The 25646-nt window shown below is 38.7% G+C and overlaps 1 protein-coding gene across 2 annotated transcripts; it reads left to right on the top strand.

Annotated features, from left to right (window-relative positions):
• The first annotated feature begins 367 nt into the window (after window positions 1-367).
• Window positions 368-19806, top strand: Naa50 (N-alpha-acetyltransferase 50, NatE catalytic subunit). Of its 2 annotated transcripts, none has more exons than XM_055625045.1 (5): window positions 368-658; window positions 13902-14038; window positions 14593-14712; window positions 15214-15280; window positions 16811-19806. In XM_055625045.1, the coding sequence occupies exons 1-5, from the start codon at window positions 651-653 to the stop codon at window positions 16986-16988; spliced, it is 510 nt and encodes a 169-aa protein (XP_055481020.1). In that variant the 5' UTR covers window positions 368-650; the 3' UTR covers window positions 16989-19806. The 2 variants fall into 2 exon arrangements, with proteins under 2 accessions (XP_055481020.1, XP_055481021.1); XM_055625046.1 differs by having other exon boundaries at window positions 13905-14038.
• The last annotated feature ends 5840 nt before the right edge of the window (window positions 19807-25646 follow it).

Raw genomic sequence — 25646 nt, forward strand, 5'->3', positions numbered from 1 at the left:
AGCTTCCGCAGGCTTCCTTACACTGGGAAGGGTCCGTCTTATAAAACCCTGCTGGGCGGCGGGAGCGTTTGAAGGTCACCGGAGGCCGAGGGAGAGAGAGGAGGGGAGGGCGGGAGAGGCCGGCCTCGCTGGTTCACGAGGAGCGAGGGGAAGGGTGGGAAGATCCGGATTTTACCGCCTGAGCCTACCGAGCAAGCTCCGCTGGAGTGTCGCAAAGGGTGGGAGGAGCTAGCCGACCGTAGGCCCAGCCCTGGAGAGAGAGGGAAGTCGGGGAGGGGGCGGGGCAGGGCGCGCGGCCCCGAGCACTGCGGCTGCGCGCGACGCGGCGGCCGCGCCGGCGCGCTGAGGGGGCGGGGTGAAAGGTCACGGCGCGGCGGCGGGGCTGGCTGGCGGCAGCTGCGGGCGGGAGCCGAGTGTCCCGTGTGCACGTGTGGCGGAGCGGCGGCAGCAGCGCGGCGGCGGCTTTCCCCGCGTCTCCCGGAGCCTCAGGGCCTGGCTTGGGCTCTCGCGGCCTCCTCAGCACCCTTCGTTCAGCCGAGCGGCCGGCGTGTGGGCTCGAGTGGCCTGAGGTCAGGGCGCGGAGAGCTCCGGGGCGGCGAGGACGACGGCGTTGGTGGCGGCTGTAACGACGGCCTCAGCAGGCGGGGAAGATGAAAGGGTGAGGAAGGGCGGCCGGCGGGGCCCCCCCACACACGGCGGGGACGGAGGAGAGGGTCGTGGGTCGGTGGGCAGGGAGAGCGCCGCGAGGAGGAGGAGGAGACTCGCGCGAAGACCGGGCGGAGGGACAACGCCGGGCTGCGCGTTCGCTCGGTTCCCGGAGGGGGCGGAGGCTAGGCCGGCTGTTGGCGGGCTGCAGGGCCAGGGGTGGCGAGGGCGCGAGTCCGCGATTCCCGCCGGGAGGACGGGCGTGCACCGGGCGGGACAGCGGTGTGTGTTTGGGAGGCCCCCGGGGCCTGTTCCCGGGAGCGCACGACTGAGCCGCCTCAGGTGCTTCTCCGTATCCGGGATCCACGCTGTGGCCGCGGTCTTTTTGACACGTTGCGGTTTCCTTCATACTTGTGGGCTGTGCAGAACCTTCGGGAGGGAAAGGGAATTGGAATAAAGAGCACGGGGATGAGTGTTAGGAGCTAGTGACTCAACGAGATTTGGGTTGGGTCAGAGCGAGTGGAGGAGGGAGGGGGAAGTGAACTCGAGCCGTGTAGACTTTGGGGTGCCAAAATGTTTAAGGAAGTATCATGGATCAGTAGGTGGAGCTATTGCTTCAGTAGTGTCTGTTGCCCCCTGAGTGCCAGGAGGAGTTTCAAGCTTACTATGCTTTCTTTTTTTTTTTTTCTTTTCTTTTTCTTTTTTGCTCGTTAGCAAAGTGGAGATGTGATCTTTCACATCTTAGGCAAACATTAGAATTTTGGTTTACTGTTCAGTTTGGGGAAAAGTTTTTCCTTTCCTTTGGTTTATCTACTGTTGCAGTGTTAGCATCCCCAGAACACATTGCTTAAAGGAGCCGTTTTGGAGGTTGCCTTTACAACCTACAGAAAAAGAATATTAGAACTGTTGCTCTGGATATTAGAATTATTGTTTCAGTTAGTGAGGCTATTTATTCATCACCTTTTATGGAGAGCGAAAAAAGTCGTTTCGCCAAACAAGCTCGTTCTGTGTAAAGTAAAAGTCATATGTCTCTATGTGTCTAAAGTCTGAAAAGATTCTGAGAAAGTTTGTGATATTTTACTCTGGTTTGCTTTAGATATTGGTTATTTCAATGTTGAATTTTTTGGGATGTTTGCTCCAGGATGTTTGGCTAATTTTTAAAAATGTGATCTGATTATCTTTCGGAAGCAATTCTATTTTTTTAATTTACTGAAGTTCTGGGAAATGAAGGAAAGCATCCTGCAAGAACTCTGCCACCGAGCTATATCCCCAGCACTTTATTTTCAGATAAAGTTGCTCAGGCTGACACTGAACTTGGCAACAATCTTGTCTCACTCAGCCTTTTGAGTAGCTGGTATTACAGGCTTGAACCACTAGTAGTAGCTGGTTCTTTTTATGTAGGTAGATATTTAAGTGTTCAATGGAGACAGCTGCCTAGAAATGAGGAACTAGGAAAATTTAGAGAACACCTAGAATTGTTGAATCCATATTTTAGGCCAGAAAGTATGCTCAAAAATAAGACTCCGTAAGTATTTATTTCTTAGGATTGGGGGCTTAAAATTGTGTTCTGGACTAAACGATTTCAAGATGATTTCATAGGTATAGTTCTTTTAAGTAACTCCCAATAAGCATGGGACTTTAAATTTTCCGTTTTCTTCCCTTTAGGATATTAAAGAAATAAAATCAGTGTATAGTAGTTTTGGGTGTTGTTTTAAAAGAGGTTAATGTCCTTGAGATCCAGAACTTGTACAACTGCGCTGTGTTCATTTGGAAGGACCTGTGAGAAACAGTGGTTCTATTCGATGTTTTTTGTTTGAACTTTTATTTACTGAGTTTTTATTACACACTCTGAATCTGAAGTTTTGGAAACTGGAAAAAAAAAAAACTTACTCTGATTTTTGTATTTTTAAAATTTTGTGCATTGAAACTTTTGGGATGGGTTGTACTCTATCAAAACAGGATTTCTCTGTATAACGTGCTCTTTCTGTCAGGCTGGCCTGGAACGCACAGAAATCTGCCAAAAGTGCAGGGATTCCAGTGCATTGAGACTTTTTAAGCTTTCTCCATTAAATATTTTTTTTCTTTTTCTCTTTTTTTTTTTTTCAAGGCAGGGTTTCTGTGCAGCCGTGGCTGTCCTGGGCTTGCTTTGTAGACCAGGCTGGCTTTCAGCTCACAGAGAGCCACTTGCCTCTGCCTCCCTGAGTGCTAGGATTACAGATTTGCACCACTGCACCCAGCTTTTTTCATACATTTTAATTTTTTTATTTTTTATGTTAATTACAGTTTATTCACTTTGTATCTCAGCTGTAGCCCCCTCATTTCCTCCCAATTCCACCCTCCCTCATCTCCTCCCATGCCCTCCAAGCCTACTAATAGGGGGAGGTCCCCTTCCCTCTGACCCTGGCCTATCAAGTCTCATCAGGACTGGCTGCATTGTCTTCCTCTGTGGCCTAGCAAGGCTGCTCCCCCCTCAAGGGGAGGTGATCAAAGAGCCAGCCACTGAGTTCATGTCAAAGACAATCCCTGTATCCATTTTTTCATAATTTTTACTGTTAATATTTTTACTAATAACAGCAGTAGGATATCCATTGTAAATGTATTTTCATTATCTCCACAGTAGATAAATTTGCATTTAATGACATGTTTTTGTATGCATATCTAGAAGTGTGAGAAGTATATTATTAGGCTATTTGCTCTTTCAACTGAAGTTTCTTGTTTTTATGAACCAAGGACATTATGGCTTGAATTTGAAGTTGGTAAGCTGATTACTTTTATCTATTATTCCTCTCTGGGGAAGATGATATTCAAGCATGCAATGACTGGAGTGGCAGTGTAATTAGTTATCAGTGGGATAGAAAATAAAACTAAATCCACTTAACCTTCAATTATAATAAAGAGGTGCAAATTAGTTCTAATAAATGCCTTTAAACAAGATACGAATGCTAAACGGACCAAAGTAAAGATGAGGAGGTAGGCAGGAATAATATAAGTACAGAGCAGAATGGTTGCTAATTGAAACTTGGCCAAATGAGAGTGGAACATGAGATTCTGCAGTTAGAAATGAAACTGTATTGACAAATACAGAGTAGTGGTCATTTCCAATAGTATATGGAGTGAGAACAGGCCCAGGAAGTCTTCCGTATCTTTATCTAGGTGTTGATTACATAGGAGATAGATATTTTAAAAAAGAAAAGAAAAAGAACAAACGGTAAACATGATTTGTGTCTGTGTCTCTCTTGTGCAGTCAGGCTGGGGCCCTAGTCTTCAGAACCATCCTCCTCCTTCACCCAAATACCTGTTTGCCACTGAGCCTGGATACAAAATGTATCTTGTATACCAATCAAACTCTTGGGAGAACCTGGCTGGAAACTTGCAGTTCATATTTTGCTTTTTGTGTAAGACCCTTAATTTGTGGTTTGTTGATTGAGCTACTGAATTTTAACAAATTCTTTTTAGTGTCTCTTTTACTGTGTTGAGAGTTTTGAAGTATCTGAAGTATAATCAAATGTGTCTTTATCTTCTACCTGTAAAAGCATGCACATTGATGAGTGGTGCGATGTTGCTATAGTGATCTATTTTTTTCCCAAAATTGTGGGCAACTTTTAATAAAGCTGTGACTAAAAAAATAAATGAATAAGGGTTTCTATGTGTTTGAGGATTAAATCCAGTTGATAGGGTGCTTAGCTAGCAAGCATGAAACCCCTACACTCAATAACTGAACATGGTGGTGCACTGTTTTCCCAGCACTGGGGAGACAGAGGCCAAAATATCAAGTTCAAGGTTACATAGTAAGTTCAATGTCAGCTTGGAATACATAGGGCACTGCCTCAGAAGAAAAATCTGTTTCTATCTCTGTAAAAGGTTCTGAGGCTGCCCTGGGGTTTTGACAACAAACTGTTGTTTACAATTACTTTTTCTGCTGTGGGTGGCAAAACATAGGTGGAAATGTATATATTTGCATTTTCTGAGCTCATACAACCTGTGTCTCTTCAATTATTGCTCAGGCTTTTTGTTTGTTTTTGATTTTTCAAGACAGGGTTTCTTCTCTGTGTAGCCTTGGCTGTCCTGGACTCCCATTTGTAGAATAGGCTGGCCACAAGTTCACTGTGATCCACCTGACTCTGCCTCCCTGAGTGTGTGCCACCACACCAGACTTTTTTTTTTTTTTTTTTTTTTTTTTAAGACCAGTTCTCATTATGTAGCTCCCTCTGTTCTGGAACTCACTATGTAGACCAGCCGGGTCTTGAACTCAGAGATTGCCCCTGCCTCTGCCTCCAGAGTGCTGGGAATAAGGCAAGCATCATGCAAACTTTCTATCACTCTTAGCCAAAATGATAACCAGGGTCTTCTTGTTTTCTCAAGGTTTCCCCAAATTTCTCTCCCTTGCAGTTTTGCCTTTAAAGAAAGACTTCACACACTGCTGACAGTAAAAACTACTTTAGGAGACCAAATGGCAACAAGTATCAGTTGGGTAGGCCTTAATTGTAGCTCTGTGGAGGCAGAATTAAGTGGATCTCTGAATTTGAGGCCAGCTGGGTCCACACAGCAAATTCTAGGCCATCCACAGCTACATGAGACCTATCCCTAAAACAGCAACAAAAAAATCTCACTGCTAGGAAACTATCCCAAAGAAATAACTAATAATATATATTATTATATACAACATATTATATTAATACATTATATATTAATATTATATTTTTAGTAATTATGTATATAATTCTTTTGGACTGCATATATTAAATAGTTTTATGAATATCCATTTGCTACAGCCTGAAATGAAGCCCGCAACCCCAGAACTTAAAAAAACCAGGCTTCTTCCTTAACACATAAAGGTCTGGTCATTGTGATGTTTGCCTTTAATCTTAGCACTCAGGAGGCAGAGGCAGGTGGATCTTTGATTTTGAGGCCAGCCTGGTCTACATAGTGAGTTCCAGAACAGCCAGAGCTACACAGTGAAACTCTGTCTCGAAAAAAAAAAAAAAAAAAAACGAAAACCAAAACAATAAAAAAGAAAAATAAATTTTTCTCTGTATGTGCTGTGGCTACACCATGACTCTTTTTGTAAAATAATAGAAATACCAGTTTTATTAAGTTGATTTTGGGTATTTATTCACTCTAGTTTTACTTTTCTGATTAGATATTAAGTTGTATTTTCTTTTGTTACAACATTTTTATTTAGTGAAGTTGGACATTTTTTACATTTAGTGGTCATTTGTATTTCTTGTGACTTGTTTAATTTTTTTAAAATGATGATATTTATCAGCTGCCTAAACTTTAAAAACAAAGATGATGTTCTTGAGAAAATGAAGTTGAAACATTCAGATCACTCTTATAAAGCAAGAAGTTGGGGACTAAGGCTAGATCAGTAGCTATCAATAGAAATGGCTTTACTGTATATATGCAGTGCTAAGGTGTTTAACTTCATTTATTGTAAGACTGTGTATAAGTGAGTTTTCTATAGCCCAGGTTGGACTTGTACTTATTAAGTAGCTGGGAACAACCTCAAGTGTCTACAGTGTCTGCCTATACTCCCAAGTGCTAGGATTACTGATGTGTACACCATGCCGCCACCTGCTGAAGGATTTTTAAGCAGAACAGACATCAAATTGTTTTGTTTTTTAATTCTGATTTTATTGTGATGTCATTATTTCCTTGGCTCATATTATCTCCTCCATTATGCTTTCAGAATTCAAGCTGAAACAATGGCTTGAACTATCTTGTTAAGAGAAAAAATATGGGAATCATAATATTGAAGAAATAGATTTAATAGATATTAGTACATAATATTTAAGTTTTCTTCTGTGTTCAGCTTTCTTAACTGCAGTGGGCTTATGGTGTGGCAGAACATCATGATGCCAGGAGCATGTGGTCAAAGAGGCTGCTCACTCCCATGAACATACCACCTGGAAGCAGACAGAAAGGCTCAGGGGCAAGATAAACTCTTCATGGGCCTGGCTCCAGGCACCTACTTCTGTAAAGGCCTACTTTCTAATCACCCACTCGATGTGAAGCCATTAATGAAGTTAGAATCCCTGTGGTCCAGTTACTTTCAGTAACCCTACTACTTGCAGACCAACTCGCAAGCATGTTAAAACATGACACATAAAGTATACCTCAAAACTAATTTTCTGTGTTGGATGGATTGGGCGAGGCTATTCATGAAGATAGAGAAAAAAGCACCTAGTAGGTAGAAGCTAGGGATCCAATTAAACATCTTAAGATGTGCACCCCCAACTTCCAAGGATTATCCAACCCAAAATGTCAGTAGTTAAATGATTGAGAGACCTTACTTTAAAATTTAGATGAGAAGCCCAAACCTGGCAACTGATTCTTGTTTTTACTGAAAGTACTGTCCTACATTATGTATTTGGGGAAAGGATGAGGACTCCGGGGTTACCCTCAGCGCAAAACACAAGTTCCAGGCCAGCCTGGGGAGACCCTGGCTTTAAAGGGATTGGAAGAGGGGAGAACAGGCAAACGTGAAGTAGAAATTTCACTAAAGAACAACCTTTTGCGAATTTAGTATATTTAAGCTATGCTTTTGACCTTTTGTGTCATTTACTGAAGGCCAGGGTTTAGATTCGAGAGATTCCTACTAATCAGGAGAGAATTAAAAAAAAAAAATCTACCTTAATGTCTTGAAATTTTTTACTGACCTTAATCATACTTTCGACCTCTACTAAAAATATGCTTTAAGTTTGATGCAAATGGACCTTTCTCAGAGCATATCATATCCTTTTCTTTAACCTTAAGGAATAAAGATACTCTGATCTCTCACCATAATGAAAATTCCTAGAAATGCCTGGTTCTAGCTTTATTTATAGCTGTTTACTACAAGCACATTCTCTGTTGGAGCTTTGGTTTTCATCTCTGTAAAGGGAAGTGGATGCTTTATAAGGCACTTTCAACATAAAATGCTGAACCAAAAAAAAGGCTAGTTACAATTTTGTGCCAAGGTATGTTGTAACCGTTGAATGGATAAACAGGTATAGGGGCTTTCTCTGTGTTTTATTTTTGCTATGTAAGTCAGACCTTGTAGAGAGGGGGCAGAACATCTTTGTGGAGTCATATCTCCATCTTGTGGTCTTTCAGAATATTACCACTAAATTTGTTTTGAATTTTTGAGCATATTTGCATTATCTTAATAACTAGATACATTTGGGTGTTTTCTACAGTTTGATTTCTCTAAAGCTAACCCTGAAAACTGAATTCCCATCTTCACAGGGTTGAAATGTGAATGGTAAGTGGTTAGGTTATAGGGCTCTGTGCTTCTGAATAAATTAAAGCCTTTGTTACAGAGTCTTTTATAAAAAGAGGGGATCTGGGAGCTTTTCCTCCTGGCTCTTAATCATGTGACTGTTATATAATAAGAGTATCAGTCAGATGTGGTTCCTCAATCTTGGATTTCTCTCTAGAACTGTGAGCCATATAAATTCTAGTCATAAGTTTGCTCAGTGTCTGATACTCTATTGCAGCAGGAGACAGTAGCCCAAGACTGCCTACTATCTAAGGGACACATAATTTTATAACATGGCTTGCTTATCTTGTGAGTGAAGAGTAAACTGCTATTTCTGTGTTTAAAGCCCAAGGATTTAATGTGTACGATGAGAAGATAAATCAGTTAGTAAAGAACCTGATTTTAATTCCCAGAACCCTTTTTTATTTTTATTTTTTTAGGGAGGGGGTGTGGGCCATTAGTTCAAGGTTGGATTTCTCTGTGTAACCTTAACTGTCCTAGACTCACTTTGTAGACCAGGCTGGTCTCCAACTCACAGAGATCCACCTGCCTCTATCTCCTGGAGTGCTGGTATTATAGCCATGTCCCTGGTTTTAGCTCTTTTTGTTTTTGTTTAAAGAGCTGGATCTGGGCAGTACATTTGTAATCCTAACACTGGGGAGATTTAACACTGGCTGATGTTCCCTGAAACTGCATACTGGCCTAAAGACTTAATACAAATGTCTGTAGGCATTTTTGTATTTTCTGTTTTATTTTATTTCAATCACTCACTCCTAGACCAGTAATTCTTATGAAGATGACATAGGATTTGATTACTATAGATTTGAAAATCTTCTATGTCACATGAAATTACTTGAGCTAAGACTAGTTCTCAAAATTGCTGTCTTTGGCTTTCTGTGATTAGGATTGTGGACTTGAGTGCCAATAGAAATGAAGTAGATGATTAAATCACAAGAGTCTTCTCATTTTAATTAAATTGGCAGCCAACTTAATTTGAAAGTGGGAAAGGGGTGGATCAGATTCTCTGATCACTTAATGTGATTTAGCTGGTAAGCTAAGGTAGACTACATGGTTGAATTGACTACATGGTTGAATTACCAAAGTCTTATTTGAAGTAAATAAGCAGATACACTGTTTACAGCCCACATTTTAGAGTCAAAGAAGTTTCAAAGGTAGAACTCAAAGAATTTTGTGCTGACAGGGTGACTATGTTAGGTAGGTTTGAAACCCATTCTTAGTCCTGCAGCATTGTTTCAAGGTCCATCTTAACCTCCTCCCCCACTGACCCTGAAAATTGCTTTCTCAAACATCTTTATAGGATTATTGCTTTTTTACTTTGAAATTCATACGTTCCTTGTAGTTTCTGTTTTGTTTCAAGGTCTAGGTTTCCCTTTTTTTCTCAGTGGAGCTCCTCAAGGCAAGACAGCCTGGAAAAGTACTGTTTCACACACTGTGGAGGCACTTAGAATGGGCATAACCTGATTTCAACAGAATTGCTTCCTTTTACTAGGGTTTAAACAGTAAAAACAGTGCAAATGAATCAGCATCTTACTCTAATATTGATTTAGGATCAATCCTAAATGAATAAAAAATTGTTTCAAGCATATAGAAAACTTTAATATTTTATTGATTGGAGTATAAATGATATAGCCACCTTGGGAGACAACCTAGTGTTAATATTTATATTAACAGTCTAACAGTAACTTAAGACTTCATGGCTTGAAAGTAAAGAAATTATAGCTCTTAGGTTCAGCTGTCAAAAAATGCTTCTCACTGAACTAAAATCAAGATTTTGGTAGGTATAGTAATTTAAATGTAGCCTTATTTAGAAATAGTGATTTGGGAGATTCTCAGAAAACAGATGCATCAGGAGATCTGTGATGAGGAGGGAAAGATTATAAAGCTAGATTGTCCCAAGACAAGAAACGGCCTGGTACTGTCAGTCTGAGATAAGGAAGGATTCTGTCCTAGAGTCTGGAGGTTGTGAGCGATTTCCTCCCACCTGACCTTTACGTGAACACATTTTTTCTTTAAGCACTTGAATTCATGGTCATTTGTTCAGAAACGGCAAATACCTTGTAGGAAGAGAAAATAGATTTGTTGACAGCTGGTGATAGGAACAAAGATTGTTTAAACAAGTTTGGATATGGTAGTTGTTTGTCTTTGCAAATAGCTAAAAATATCATTGTATTTTATTATTTTTGTTATTAAATTTAAAAATAACTTATGTATGTGTTTTGCCTGCATTTGTCTGAGCACATGTGTGCCTGTGCCTGCAGAGTTCAGAAGAGGGCATCTGATTCCCTGGAACTGCTATTACGGTTGATGTGAGCCACCATTTGGGTTCTGGGAATCAAACTCCAGATCTTCTACAAGAGCAACAGGTGCTGCAAACTGCTGAGCCATCTCTCTAGCCCAAATTCTATATTTTTAAAAGGTGAATTTTGTGACACATTAATATTTTAGAAAGGTTATGCGGAGAAAGAAATGGATCTTTCATCAATGTGGAGGATAGACAGCCTGGAATTGGACTGGGCAGATTTTAGTAATGGCTTTTAAGAGCTAGCAATTCAGTGCTACTACAGTGATACCTGGTACAGTGAAGCCCTAGGTTCAGTGTCTAGCTGAAAAACAAAAACAAAGCTTCAAGTAACTTCAACTTTAAAGAAGGGAAAACATTGACCTTTTGTGGCCTATTTAGAGAAGACAGGACTGCTTCTTACACAGGGGGTTCATTATAACTATTACACACTTAGGAACAGACCATATTCATTTAAGTGGCTAGTGGTGGGGAAAATGTAAGGCTGACAGTGTGGCTGCTCAGTTAATTCATGGACTCAGATATTTTTTGGTTTGGTTTGGTTTTCCAAGACAGGATTTCTCTGTGTGTAGCCCCGACTATCCTAGACTCACTTTGTAGACCATGCTAGCCTTGAACTCCCAGAAACCCACCTGCTTCTGCCTCCCGAGTGCTGGAATTAAAGGCATGTGCCACATATCTGGTGGCACTTCCGGCATAGTTATATTTTTTTAATACATGGAGAATATATAGTAACTGACATAATAGAAAATGAAACAATAACTAAAAGAAGAAATGCTTATTAGTGAGCAAAATGTCCAAATTTAACATTGCAGGATAAAATAGATTAAAGGATTCTAACCTAAAATAAAGCGCTGCATCATATTTCCTCATGTCTGTGTAAATCAGTTTTACAAATGCCATTTCCTTGGTCCTGTTAAAATTTTCAGTTCTTATTGCTGCACATAAAGCTAGTGTTCATTCTTTTCTTCATAAAATGATCTGTGAAGGCATATTTTAAGGTTTATTTTACTTCATATAGTTATGAGTGCTCCATCTGCATTACTAAAAAGCCATATTTTTGACAAATACTGATCAAATGTGCTTTATTTAACCATCCCTATATCAGTAAATGCTTTATGCTCATTATTCCTTGCTTAGATTTTTCTCAACAGTTTTCATGCTCCAAATATGATACATCCATTCATGCATACATTGTATTTCACTGTTTGTTATAATGCTCTGTGATCTCCAACTACCACTAAGTAGAAACTATTTTTCTGACCTCTTGGTTCTCTTAATTTTTATTTTGTCTTAGTACTTAATTCTTTCCCCCCTCCCCCTTATCCACTGTAAACAGTTTCTAAGAAGGCAAATGAGGGTCCTTAGGAGGTGTCTCAGTAGTTAAGGGCACCTTTTGGTTCCCAGCTGACAGCAATTTGTAATTCCAGTTCCAGTGATTTGACACCCTTTCTGGCCTGCATGAGCACCAGGTACAATATATTATACATACACACATGCAGGCTAAATACTGAGAAACATAAATAAAAACTAGTCTTAAGCAGAAAAAGACAGCAATAGGGCTGTGGTTGTAGCTCCTGAAAGAGCGCTTACCCAGCCTAAGGAAGCCCTGAGCTTGATCCCAGCAGAAAGTGTCTTCGAATGTCTCTTGATAGTGTTGGTAGTAATAGGAATGAAGTATTTTGTGGATTCCCAGCAGTGTTCCTTAACAGGTTTGTTTGTGGCATATACGAAAATTTGAGCTATTAAAAGTTGCATTATAGTCAAATTTTCAAGGCAAAACACTTTCATTACCAATGAATCTTAAGCTCACTTAATTCTTTACACCCAAAGAATGATTTGCTTTGAATATATGTAGTCTCTTAAAAATGCTACCATTGGGGGCTGGAGAGATGGCTCAGTGGTTAGGAGCACTGTCTGTCCTTTCATAGGACCTGGGTTCAAGTCCCAGCACCCACATGGCAGCTCACAACTGTCTGTAATGCCTATTGCATTCACACTGATGCACATAAAGTTAAATAAATAAAAAAATTAAAAAAATGCTACCATTGCATTATTCATAGGTAATTTTTAAACTTAATATTTTTCAAAATTCCCAGATTCTTGTTCCGTTTTCAAAAATTCTCATTTTGAAAGGGTGAGGTGTCACGGAATATGAATTCTTATATTACTTGTGTAGTTGTGATATTATTACTAAATTGCTATTCTCAACAAATAAATGCAATTTTTTTTCTGTTTTTGTTTTGTTTTAGCTTGGTTATTCAAGACAGGGTTTCTGTATGTAACGAGCCCTGCTGTCTTGGACTCACTATGTATACCAAGCTGGCCTTGACCTCACAGGGATCCACCTGTCTCTGCACTAGGATTAAGGCTGTGCTTCACCACGCCTGGCCAAATTATTATTTTTTTAATTAAATTTTTATTTCTTATAATAATTACAGTTTATTTACTTTGTATCCCAGCTGTAGCCCCTCCCTCATTCGCTCTCAATTCCACCATCCCTCCCTCTTCTCCTCCCTGCCCTTCTCTAAGTCCACTGATAGGGGAGGTCCTCCTTCTCTTCTATCTGACCCTAGCTTATCAAGTCTCATCAAGACTGGCTGCAGTGTCCTCTTCTGTGGCCTACCAAGACTGTTCCTCCCTCGAGGGGGTGGGGATCAAAGAGCCAGCCACTGAGTTCATGTCAGAGACAGTCCCTGTTCCCCTTACTAGGGAAACCCACTTGGATACTGAGCTGCCATGGGCTACGTCCGAGCAGGGGTTCTAGGTTATATGCATACATGGTCCTTGGTTGGAGAATCAGTCTCATTTAAGACCCCTGTGCCCAGATATATTTGGTCTTTGTAGAGCTCCTGTCCTCTCCAGGTCTTTGTAACTCCCCCTTCTTTAATATGATTCCCTGCACTCTGCCCAAGGTTTGGTTATAGTCTCAGCATCTGCTTTGATAAACTGCTAGGTAGAGTCTTTCTAGGCCCTCCATGGTAGCCTCCTGTCCTGTTTCTTGTTTTCTCCTACTTCCAATGTCCATCCCATTTGTCTTTCTGAGTGAGGATTGTTCATCTTATCCTGGGTCCTCCTTGTTTAGCTTCTTTAGGTGTAAGGTTTTAGTATGTTTATCCTATCTTATAGGTCTAGTATCCACTTATAATTGAGTATATACTGTGTCTATCTTTCTGCTTCTGGGATACTTACTCAGGATGATGTTTACTTTCTACTTACATAGACAAAGGAGATGGGCGGGCTTTTCACTACATAGTGCTGGATTATCCTCAAGAAACAATGTGCCAATATACATTCTCATCTGCAACATAAAAGCATACCATTTGCTATCCCTTTGTTAATAATATTAAGTATTGTTGGTCTATTTGCTCAATAATAGATGTATCTATTTTGATAGAGCTTACAGTATAAGTTATAAGGACAATTTTAGCATTTATTACAGGATATTTCTGGCCTTTTTGGTTATTGTGTGCTGTATTTGTCCATAAATGTTTACAGTTAATTAAGAGCTATGAGTAGAATTTTGATTGAATGTTTGGCAAAATTTGCTTATGCGGTAGTGTTTTAGGAATATAAAATCAAAACGAAAGGGCTGAATTTTGTCAGTCGTGTGCAAAAATGACTGGTACCCTTTTAATATCATCTAAACAAATGAAGCTAATTATCTTTTATTGAGTACATTTTGGTTTGTTCCAGTAGCCGGATCGAGCTGGGAGATGTGACGCCACACAATATTAAACAGTTGAAGAGATTGAACCAGGTCATCTTTCCAGTCAGCTATAATGATAAATTCTACAAAGATGTGCTGGAGGTTGGCGAGCTAGCAAAACTTGGTATGATTTTTTTTTTATTTGTATTTTTAAATTGTATTCCTCAATATTAGAGCAACTAGTACAGGCTCATTTTATAAGCAAAGGAAGTTTGAATGTTATAGATTTTGAGACGAATCAGTATTCTTTTCTTTTTAACATTTAAAATCAAATGCTAAATATCCCTCAAAAAAAAAAAATGACCACATGGTCATCAGAGAACAGCTTAAGGGGAATTGCTTCTAACCTTGAACCATTGCTAAATCCCAGCAGTGGAACTTAGGTTGCCAGGCTTGGTGGCAAGCATCTTTACCTCCTTAGCCATATTCCTGGCTTCTCAGTGTTTTCTGTTACTTACTGTGAACCTATGTGTTTATCACTAATTTAGTAGCTGTTTTGGAGAAAGCTCAGCTTTCCTCAGACAATGTAAGTGTTGAGGCCATTGATATTCTCGTAAGAGTAGCTAGTGAAAATCTAAAGCTTATAACAAGTTTTTAATTGTTTTTGAAAGGAGCTCATTAAATAAAACGAAATTTTATTTAATGTTGAAATTTACATCTTTGTGTTTTCCATGGCAGCGTATTTCAATGATATAGCTGTAGGTGCAGTGTGCTGCAGGGTGGATCATTCACAGAATCAAAAGAGACTTTACATCATGACACTAGGATGCCTTGCACCTTACCGAAGACTAGGAATAGGTAAGATTATGTGGTATTTTCTTCTGTTGTTTTAAGAAAAGTGGGAAGCCATGCAGGTGTTTGTGCATTCCTTTGATCTCTGCACTCAGGAGGCAGAGGCAGGATCTCTGAGTTCTACTATAGGTTAAGTTCCAAGACAGCCAGGGCCAAACAGAGAAACCCTGTCTTGAAAAGGCACAAAGGAAAAGAAAGAGGAAACTGGGAAGGGGTTACTGAATTGTAAAAAGTAAAATGAAAATTGTTTCTTCGGATTCATTTGGAATCCCCATAAATTTGTTCGCATTTTGTTTATATGTCTGGCATTGCTTGTATTGAAAAGGGTCCTTTTCTAGTAATTTTAAACGTGTAACTTGCACAGTGAGGACAATTTTTGGTGAAACAGTGTGTGTCTAGTTGTCTTCTATCTAATTCTGTGTCAGGTGTTAGTAAAGATGACAAGTAGATGTCATATATCAAGGTTGATTTCTAAGGTTACTTATTTATTGTTTGTCTTGTTAATAGGAACTAAAATGCTAAATCATGTCCTAAACATCTGTGAGAAAGATGGCACTTTTGACAACATCTATCTGTAAGTACCCACTGTTCATTTAAATGCCTGCTAAATTGTCAATATAAATCCCTATCAGAAACTTTGATACCTACTCATTAGTTGTATATTTTATTAAAAATACCTAGAAGATATGCTTTTTTACCTGCTATCAAGAGGGACATAAAAGGGAGACTGGAGAGAGTTCATCTGGTAAGAGCATTGGCTGTTCTTCCAGAAGACCCCACTTCGATTACCAGCACCTACATGGTGTCTCAAAATCATTTGTAACTCCAGTTTGAGGGGATCTGGCACATAATTACAAGCATTTATCAGACAAATACCTGTACCTATAAAATAAAATTTAGAAAAGAGTAAAGTACATCCATTTAAAATATAAATTCATATAAAAGGGCATGCTATTTACAGATGCCTATCCTCCCACATTCTTTAAACTGACCTAATTTGCTTATCATGCCTAGAACAAATAAAATGCTACAAACGTTTTTATTGTGCTGTATTGTTTAGGGAATGATGAAGAACGGTGTATGTGTTACATTTAGGATGACTATTTGAAATTCAGGATTGATGAATGTATGTGGAAAAATTAGGATGTGGGTGAACTATGTACTTTGTTAATTATATATAAGGAACCTGAGGTGAAACCAAGATCACAGACCAGGTATTTGGACTTTTGAGACCATTCATGCCATTAATAGTTAATGTATTTTATTCAAGGCTATAAACAACATGCTTGTTTGTAATAGAGTTTAATAATCAAAGTCAAAAATAACCTAATTGAGAATGTAGTTGAAAAGACCACAGTTTTAAGAGCCAAGACACCTGGGTGTAGTGGCTCATGTTTTTAATCTTAGCACTCCACATTCAGGAGTCAGAGGCAGGTAGATTCCCATGAATTTGAGGCCAGGTTGGTCTACGTATAGTGGGTTCCAGAACAGACAGACAAATAGACCCATAAAACGTAGAACCAACACAAAGATCACAATAACAGATTCGTTTCACATTGGCTTTTTGGTGAGTAGTGAAGGAAGCTCAAGAAGATATATTTAGACACTTGAGACTATGATGTGTAGTTTTGTGTTGTTTTAAGTGTGTATTTGTGGGGAGGGACATACACATGAGTACAGGTATCCAAGGAGGCATAGGCATCAGATATCTTTGAAGCTAAAGTTACAGCCAATTGTGAGCCATGGTAGTGCCAGGAACAGAACTCTGGTCCTCTGGAAGAGCAGCAATATGTGCTCCTAACCACTGAGCCTCATGATAGCTTAGCCTTTTTTAACTATAAGTAAGAATAAATACTGTTCATCCTGATTCTCAGCCATCTGCCTTTCAAATGAGGGGATTAGGTTTGTTAAAAGCATAAAATTGTCATTAGGTCTACTGATAAAAATTGACTACCCTTTGTTAAATATTGCTCATTGTAAAGAAAATATGCAAGATGTTCGTGATAGTCCACCCCGACCAATTTGAAAATATCTGTGGTTAAGACATGAAAGTTGATGAAACTGTCTTATATATGTGTGTGTGTGTGTATACCCTGTGTCTCAGGCATGTCCAGATCAGCAATGAGTCAGCGATTGACTTCTACAGGAAGTTTGGCTTTGAAATAATTGAGACAAAGAAGAACTACTATAAGAGGATAGAGCCTGCAGATGCTCATGTGCTTCAGAAAAACCTCAAAGTCCCATCTGGTCAGAATGCAGAGACACAAAAGACAGACAACTGAACAAATTACAAATGAACTTTATTGCACTTGCTTGTCGCCAAATAAAAGAAAGACCCATTGATCCTCCCCACCCCCTTTTCTTCAGCTTTCCTCCCTTGTTATTCGTCCTTTCTTTCCTCTTAAAGTTTTTAATACTTTCAAGGACTCTTAAAAATGATCATGTTTGGATTGTTTTAGTTCTCTTTATTTTTGTGAGGTGTTTGGATTGAAGGAAGGAGAAGATAGGTATGTATAGTTTCACAGTTGAGATATCTCCCAAAATTGGGTGTCAGATGATTTAAAATTTTTAGCTGTTTATTTTAAAACATCCTGCTTTCACATTGAAAGGCAGAGCCTACAATATTGTTTATTTCGAAAGACAAAAAGAAGCATCAGCAATATCTTGTTCTCTAATTCATAGGCAAGCTTAGTGTATTTGTGGTACTTTGAGTTTTAAAGACTGTCTGTGGGATGCTAATCCCTGACATTGCCTTCACTCTACCTTTAGTCCTTTGAGTGCTCTCAGGAGTTGGACCATTGTTATCCTTGTGAGAAAATACCAAACTTATTTAGGTTTTTAAAGCAATTTTTCCTCTCAGTTTGCTGATTGGCAGGGCAGTGTGTATAGGTAGTATCATACTTTGGTCAAAGTATTTCAGTTAAACGACTTTTTTTTTTCCTTCTTCTTTCCTGCTGTTTATTTTGTTAGTAGAGGCATTAACTGGTAGAGTGTGGGCTGGTGAAATTAACTGTTTTAATATCCCAGCTAGAGATACGGCTTCTAACTGACCTAAAGAAGATGGTTATAAATGATTTTTTTTTCTCCTGTTTTTTAGTAAGTCCAGTAATAGTGTAACCGTATAAATGGAGTTATGCCCTTATAAGTCAATATCCCTAAATAAATCTGAAGCAAGTGTTTCCTTTTGGACATACAGAATTACATAAAAAGCCTAGATGGACATGTAACACATTAAGTGTATTTATGTCAACTAATACAGATTGTTAAAAGTGTGGCCATTGAGCATTTGATAATATATGAAAGAATTTCTAGACAGTATTTTTGAAAATAACATTGTTATGCTATTGCTTATCTGTTGGAGAACATCCCAGATTTGCTTACACTCTGTGCCTACAATGTTGAGTTTAAAGATTTGGAATAAGAGGAATCAGTAGATAAATTCCTTCTATTCTTGGAACAGTAGAAGTGTAAAGTGTTAATAGAAATATCACTGTGACCTCCAGTTGACAGGTTTGGTTAAGGCCAGATGATTTTCCGGCACACTAGGAGTGGCTCTGATGGGCTGAGAACTGTAACGTAGAGACATGTGAGATACTCATTTTCCTCGCATTGTCCCATCTAAAATCCATGGAATTTCTTAGGTTGTCATTAGTCAACAGTGGCTCAAGAAATGTTCTCATGAGACTTTTAAAACAGCACAGAATGTATGTTTTCTTTCATTTAATGTTAAAAGGAAGTTTAACACATCCTCTAAGTAAAATTGTGGTATAAAAGTCATTTCCATAGGTTAAATGATAAAATTATCTCACAAGATGTTTATGCACACTTTATAACTCCCCGAAGTTTTTATTTGAGAATGTGAAAGTACATAAAGTGGACTTCAGTAGTCTTGAGTGCCAAGAAGAATATAAACAAGGGGTGTGGTGGATGGACGGATGGATAAATGTATATTGTAGTGAAATTGTAGAAATAATATGCTTGTTTCTTGGGTATCAGTTTCCTAGACAGTCCAAATCTAAGCTCAGAAGAAAAGTTTAGTGTTAAGCACCTTTACTTTCATGGATAAAGCTTCAGCTTGCTCTTAATAAGAGGGTATAAATGAGAAAGAGCATAATTAGTTTGAAGAAGTCAGCAATTTTGTAAACTTCCAGATAGCAAAATAGATTTTGATATATAAAAGAGTTTTCTGAGATGACACTGCCTCTATTTCTATAACCATTTCACTTGGACTATCTGAGTAGTCCTATGAATGTATCGCTAAATGTGGTTATTGAAAACCGAATAGCTGCCTCACAACAATTAAGTACATGTTATTTAAAAAGGAGGAACAAATAATAAAGTTTGAATTGAGTGTGTAGGCTCCCTATTATTATAGTTTCTTTTTCCACACTAGTCAGTGATTTTACCTAAAACTTCAATGTATGTTAAGGGTCAAATGTCCTGTATCAAAGTTGCATTAAATAGTTTCATCCACTTATAAAAGGGGAAGTTGTCGGGGAGAGGTAGAAACTGGGACTGGTCCAAATGCCTGTGAGTCGGGAAATACTAAAGGAATGCCCGATGTTGAATTTGGTTTTTTTTTTTTTTAGTTTTATTTTTGGGTATTTTTTGGGGGGGGGGGGTGCTTTTTTCCCTTTGTTTTTTAATATATGATAAAAATAATTTTTGAGGTAAGATAGTAATTCTATTAATTGGAAGATAACGAGCTATCTCCATTTGTCAGGACAGATCATTTTTAATGTGGGGTAAATAGGTTAAAATTATTCTGTATGCTGTTTGAACCTAAGTTCTAAAGTAAAGAATCTGTAGAGAAATCTATGCAATATATAATTTGTCAAGATTAATTTTCATCTGGGGAAAGGAGTTCCTAAGTGTCTCCAAAGCAGGTCACTCATTAATTTGAAAGTCCTCCAAAAAGAGAACTATTGGGAAGTGTGGTGTGTGGTGGTGGAAAAGAAAAAAACTCCCTCACTTTTTGGAGGGAATAACTTTAAAGATGCTTAAGTGGCTACGTTTACTTGGTGCAGTTAAGAATTAAACTTGTCAATTTTAACGTTGCTGTTACATCTGAAATAAACTTATGTGATGTTCTGGTAGTAATCTGTAAATGTCATGAAACTCATTATTGTTCTGAGTTTTATAATCTGTAACTAACTATTAAGTCATCAACTGTTGTGTTCTTTGACCCATACTGTTTTATATCGGTTTTTGGTTTTTGAGACAGGGTTTCTCTGTGTAGTCTTGGCTGTCCTGGGCTCATTTTGTAGACCAGGCAGACTTCAAACTTTCAGAGATCTGCCTGCCTCTTCTTTCTGCATGCTGGGATGGCAGGTGTGTGCTCCCTTTCCCGCCCGTTTTATATTTCTTTAAACCATAATAATCAAGGCATGCCAATTCAGACCTCTTAGGATTTGATAAAAACACTGACCAACATAAATTCTCAGTGAAAGAAAAATATAGGATCCACAGAAATATGTTACTGACATTTTGAATGTAATCATTAAAAATAGCATTTTAGGTTTTGTTCTAGTGAATATGGACTGTAAATATGCATATTCTGATCTCTTACCCCCTTTGTGTTGTGAGGATTTTAGTAGGTGAGTCCAGATTTTTTTTAATGTCAAGCATGTACTTTGGTATCTAGTCAAGTTGGTCTGAATTAGCATTTTCCTAATTGCACAAGAAACAATGTTTTTTGTTTGTCTTACTTACCATATCACTCCAAAAATTTAGCAGTTTAAAACAACAGATTTGTTGTATCCCATAATTTCCCAAATAATGTTTAACTTTCAGTTAGTTCTGACTGACATAAGATTTTATAACATCCAGTGTCTGCCAGGGGTGCATTTTCTTGAAGGTTTGACAACAGCTACTTCATTTCACTTACATGGCTATTAGGTCTTAGTTTCTCATTATGTGAGAATATCCATTGGGCTGCCTAACCTAATAATCATAAGTCTAATTTAAAAATCATTTGGAGCAGAAAACTAGTATGAAACACTTTTTTTAGAGTCAATGTTTTTAATCTGTTTCAAATGACAAATACTCTCTGTGTTTGTCATGAGAAATTAACTCCAAGCAACAAGTGAAAAAAAGACAGACATTAGTAGTTAATGGTAGATAGAGTTACCTTTTCCCCTCAGGCCACCCAGGGCAAAGTTACTCATCTGAGATATATGGAAACACTTTTTTAAGCCTAGTGTTGGTCTAAGAAAGGACCTTTTTGTTATATTGTGATGAAAGCTTAAATCTAGGAAGAGGTAGTATTGGATAGAATATTTTGCAATTTTCTGAACATTAGATTAGAAAGTCATTTATTTACTGCCCTCAACAACTTAAGACATAGGAATTAAGTATGGATTAAAACATGTTAAATAGCTATAACCTAAGTAATGGATTGTCAACCAAACTTCTGGAGATTATCCATTTAGCTCCTCTTTGAGAAACCTTGGCATTATCAGATGTGATTTTGTAAAAAGATTTGATCAGTGATGGCATTTTGCTTGTCATTAGCAATTTCTCATACTAAAGAAAACTATCAGGTTCCCCTTGTGTCTCACCTAAATAGGTTCTATGAGTTTACTAAGCACGTCATCTTTAAGTTTTGTGAATACGGTAATGATAGTAAGTTGAGGGCTATGGTCTCTAGAGGTAAGATAAAAATAAAAACAGGTCTTGGTTTGTAGCCCTGGCCAGGCTGGTGTTTAATTCACAGAGATCCACCTGCTTCTGCCTCCAGAGTACTGAGATTACTTATGTGTCAGTCAGAGAGGAGAGACAATGTTGAGCCTTCCAGAGGGTCTGGAGCTGGGTTTCTGGGCAGCTGTTGGGAACCAAACGCAAATCCTCTGGAATAGTAGTGAGTACACTTAACTGCTGAGCCATCTCTCCAGGCTTGTAATATTCTGTTGAAAATAGATGTCTAAGTGAAGGACCCTTTGGGGAGACAGCTAGTTGAGAGACAAGGTTTCACCTTGAACTTGCTATACAGCTGAGGCTGGACTTGGATATTTGATCCACTTCCACCTAAGTGTTGATATCACAGTTGTACATACACTACTACTTCTGGCTGGCTGATTACAAGTGAACAAACAAAAGTTTATCAAACTTGAGTTTGCTTTAACATACAAAAATGTGGACCTTTAATCCCAGTACTTGGGAAGCAGGGGTAGGCGGATCTCGGAGTTTGAGGCCAGTGTGGTCTACAAAGCAAGTCCAGGACAGCCAAGGCTACACAGAAAAACCCTGTCTAGGGAGAAAAAAAAAAAAAAAGCAGTATGGAGAGAAATTCTTTACACTGACTTTTAACATTGCCTCAAATATAAACAAGCATTTATGAGATTTAAAAGGCTGGGGAGTTGAAAAGTCAGTTTATGCATCAGAAGCTGTTATGGTTATGATTACATAAATCTAATTTATTTCTCTAAACTGGTATAGCTTAATTCCATTCCGATCTTTAATCAAGCTACAATTTAAAAGTAGCAGGCTGCATCACACTGGCATATTTTGATTTTTAGAGAGACTAATTAGGAATGACTTAAACATTTTATCATTTGCATCAGGAATCGAGACTGGGGCAATAAACTTGAATTTAAGACCAAATTGGGTTACATAGACCCTATTTTAAAGAGAAATTCTAATCAAAGCACCATCCCTAGGTCTTGTGTTCATGTTTGTTTTTAATTTTGTGTGTGTGTGTGCATGCATGTATGAAGTTAGAAGAGAGTGTCAGAGCCTCTGAAACTGGAGTTACAGATGGTTGTGAGTTGCCATATGGATGCTGGGATTCAAATCCAGGTTTCCTACACGACTGGTAAGTGCTCTTACCTGCTAAGCTATCTCTGCAGCGCTCCTGTATTTTGTTAACTAATCACAGTTTCTTCAACTAGTGGATGACAGTTGATCCCAGGAATGACTTCTTGTTTTTTGTTTTTCACAAATGAGCAAATCTCTCAGACTTCCATTAAACATTACTTACTCAAGTGATGTGTCATATTTACTCTTACATTTAAAAAAACACTGATTAGTCTTATAAGTGTAACTTCCGTAACTACTATCTATCTAGTAGCCAACTATTTGTCGTGTCTGTGAGGTATCAAAGGTGCACATGGTTTACAATGTGGGTGAAATTTAGAACTTGATTACTGAATTAATAGTTCTTGATGGTTTTATAATTGCAGGTTAGCACACCAACTTAGATCATGACATTTGATCATGGGGCATACCCAGAAGAGATCTGGCAGTGACTGAAATTGTGAAAAGAGGGTGTGGCCCTCGCCTGGGGATACCTAGCTGTACCTGAACTGACTGCCTTGCACTGTTAAGCAAAGACTGATCTGTAAACAGCATCAGCAGGCTGGCTTAAAATTTAATACTGCTTCCACGTTTTCAGCACCACCTTAACGTTACAGGTGGCTGTAAACTGATGTGAGTGCTAGGAACCAACAGGTGCAAATGCTTTTAAATGCTGAACGGTATCTCCAGCCTCTATTAGAGATGTGGCAGGGGACTCGCTTTGTAGACCTGGCTGACCTCGAATTCACAGTGATCTGCCTAACTACCTTCCTAAGTAGTTAGTAGTGGGCCTCTGCCCCACCCCCTTTTTTTTGGTTTTGTTTTTGTCTGAGAATTTTTTACATGACCCCAGATAACATATTTTTGAAATTTGTGCATGCCTGGAAATTAAGCACGTGTAAATAACTCAATTCTTAATCACATGAAATTTGAAATATAGAACAGAAAAACTGGGATACAGCTATAGAAAGTTGGAAAGTATCATGTACTGGTGAGTGTGTATACAGAAAAACTTGAATCAAGTATATAAGTGTTGAGGAACGGGTAAGGAGATGTTAAACCTGAAGGAGGGTAAATGAAAAATAGAAATCAGTATAGAAGTAAAGCCATATTAAGAAAATAAAATGGACCAAAAACATATGACCAATGGTACAAACGAAAAAATGGTCATTTTAGTTGTGGCTTATTTGTAAATTTTGTGTAATAAAATCAGGCCACAAGAAGATTCAGTGGGTAATGGTGCTTGCTACCAAGCTTCACAACCTACATTCAATCCCTGGAGTCCATGTGCTGCAACTAGAGAACTGATTTGCCACATAACATCGTCTGACCTCTACACCTACCCAAACACACAAAAGAATGTTTTAAAAAGAGGAGAGCATTATGCTGGTAAAAATAAGGTCAAGAAAATTATAGATTGTTATCTCATGAATAAAAAAATATCCTTAAAACATTAGCAAATTAATCTGAACAATATACAAAAAGGATATGTAGAATTTGTTCCAGGATCTGAAAGTTCTGTAATTCATCGTATTCTACCCTAATGCATAAAAGAAAATGGTCTACCTGAAGCACACCTAGCCTCTCTTTAAACTTTTCAGCTTTCATTCCCAAGTATTTCATGTTTCTTGGCATCTCCAACATCTCTGGGGCCTTTACCTTTCCAGTTCATGCAAATGGCCTTTCAGGACCTTGGTGTTTTCAAATCTGACCCTGCCACACATTGCTAAGCCTTAAGGGCCTTATCGAACTCCCTGCCATAAACCTCTGACAAACCTTTCTTGCCTCCTAAACTAGCCCCATTGCTGACAGTTTAAGGCTCAGCAGCAGTTAAGAGCACTGTCTGTTCTTCCAGAGGTCCTGAGTTCAGTTCCTAGCAACCATGTGGTGGCTCACAACCATCTATACCCTTTAATATCCTCTTCTGGTGTGCGGATGTAAATGCAGATAGAGTATTCATATAAATAAAATCTTAAAAAGATACAGATTATGGGCAATGGTTTATGCTTGTTATCCCAGCACTCTGAAAGGCAGGCAGTCTGAGTTTGATACAGCCAAGGTTACACAGAAACCCTGTCTCTAAAAACCAAAGATTTTCTCCTTGCCTCTTGGTTGTATTGACCTTGAGAAAACTCTAGACACTTAGTTTTGAGCAGGGAGCTCTAAAGATATTCTTGGGTTTTCCCTTTCAAATGAGTTTCTTTTCTTTTTTTTTTTAATGGAGCCCTTGGTTGGTGAGTTTTTACATATAGCATTTCTGTTGCCCTAGTGAAGGGTCTGAGGTTTCACTTAATGGCAATAATCTCTTAATAATTATAGATGCTTTGACTTTATCCTATTTTTCACTTTGAACTTGCTTGTAAATTTTCATCTTTTGCTCCCTCTGTACATTTCAGTAAGTGTAGTGAGCAGTACTTATACCATCACCTGAATTCTGTTCCATCTAAAAATTTTCTTCATCAAACAAATAGCCTGTTGCTTCAAATTGTGCTTCATGTTCTCTGACTGATGAGAATATGATAAGTTCTCTACTAGAATATATCATGAATAGTCTCTAATGTAATCTTGGAAGAGTCCTAGTTCCTTTTCTGAAATTGAGTTTGGCCTCCACTGTGCATTTCTCTAAATATAACCATCTGAAGGCCAAGTAAACAGATTTACTGCATTCTAGAGTTCTAGTCCTCAGCTCCAAATTACGTTCCTCCAACACGAAAAGCTTAGATATGTGGTTGTATTTATCACAATAGCTCTACTCCATTGCCAGTTTTTTTTGTTGTTGTTATTTTTTTTTTGTATTAAGTTATGTGTTGCAGTGACCTGACAGCTTAAGGAAGTTTTGTTTGTTTGTTTGTTTTGGTTTTGGTCTTAAAAATTGAAGGAAGCTGGCAGTGGTGGTGCATGCCTTTAATCCCAGAGCTTGGGAGGCTGGAGACCAGCCTGGTCTACAGAGCTCCAGGACAGCCAAGGCTACCCAGAAACCCTGACTCGAAAAACAAACACCCCACCACCACCCACCCAATGAAGGGATACAGTCCACAGTCTATCATGATGGGGAAGGCATAGCAGAGGGAGTGTGAGGCATCTCATTACAAATGCCTCTGTAATCAGGAAGGAGAGGGACAAACGCTGGTGTTCATCTCTCCCTC

This window comes from Psammomys obesus, unplaced genomic scaffold (genome assembly GCF_907164565.1).
Source record: "Psammomys obesus unplaced genomic scaffold, mPsaObe1.curated_primary_1811, whole genome shotgun sequence".
Classification (NCBI taxonomy): Eukaryota; Metazoa; Chordata; class Mammalia; order Rodentia; family Muridae; genus Psammomys; species Psammomys obesus.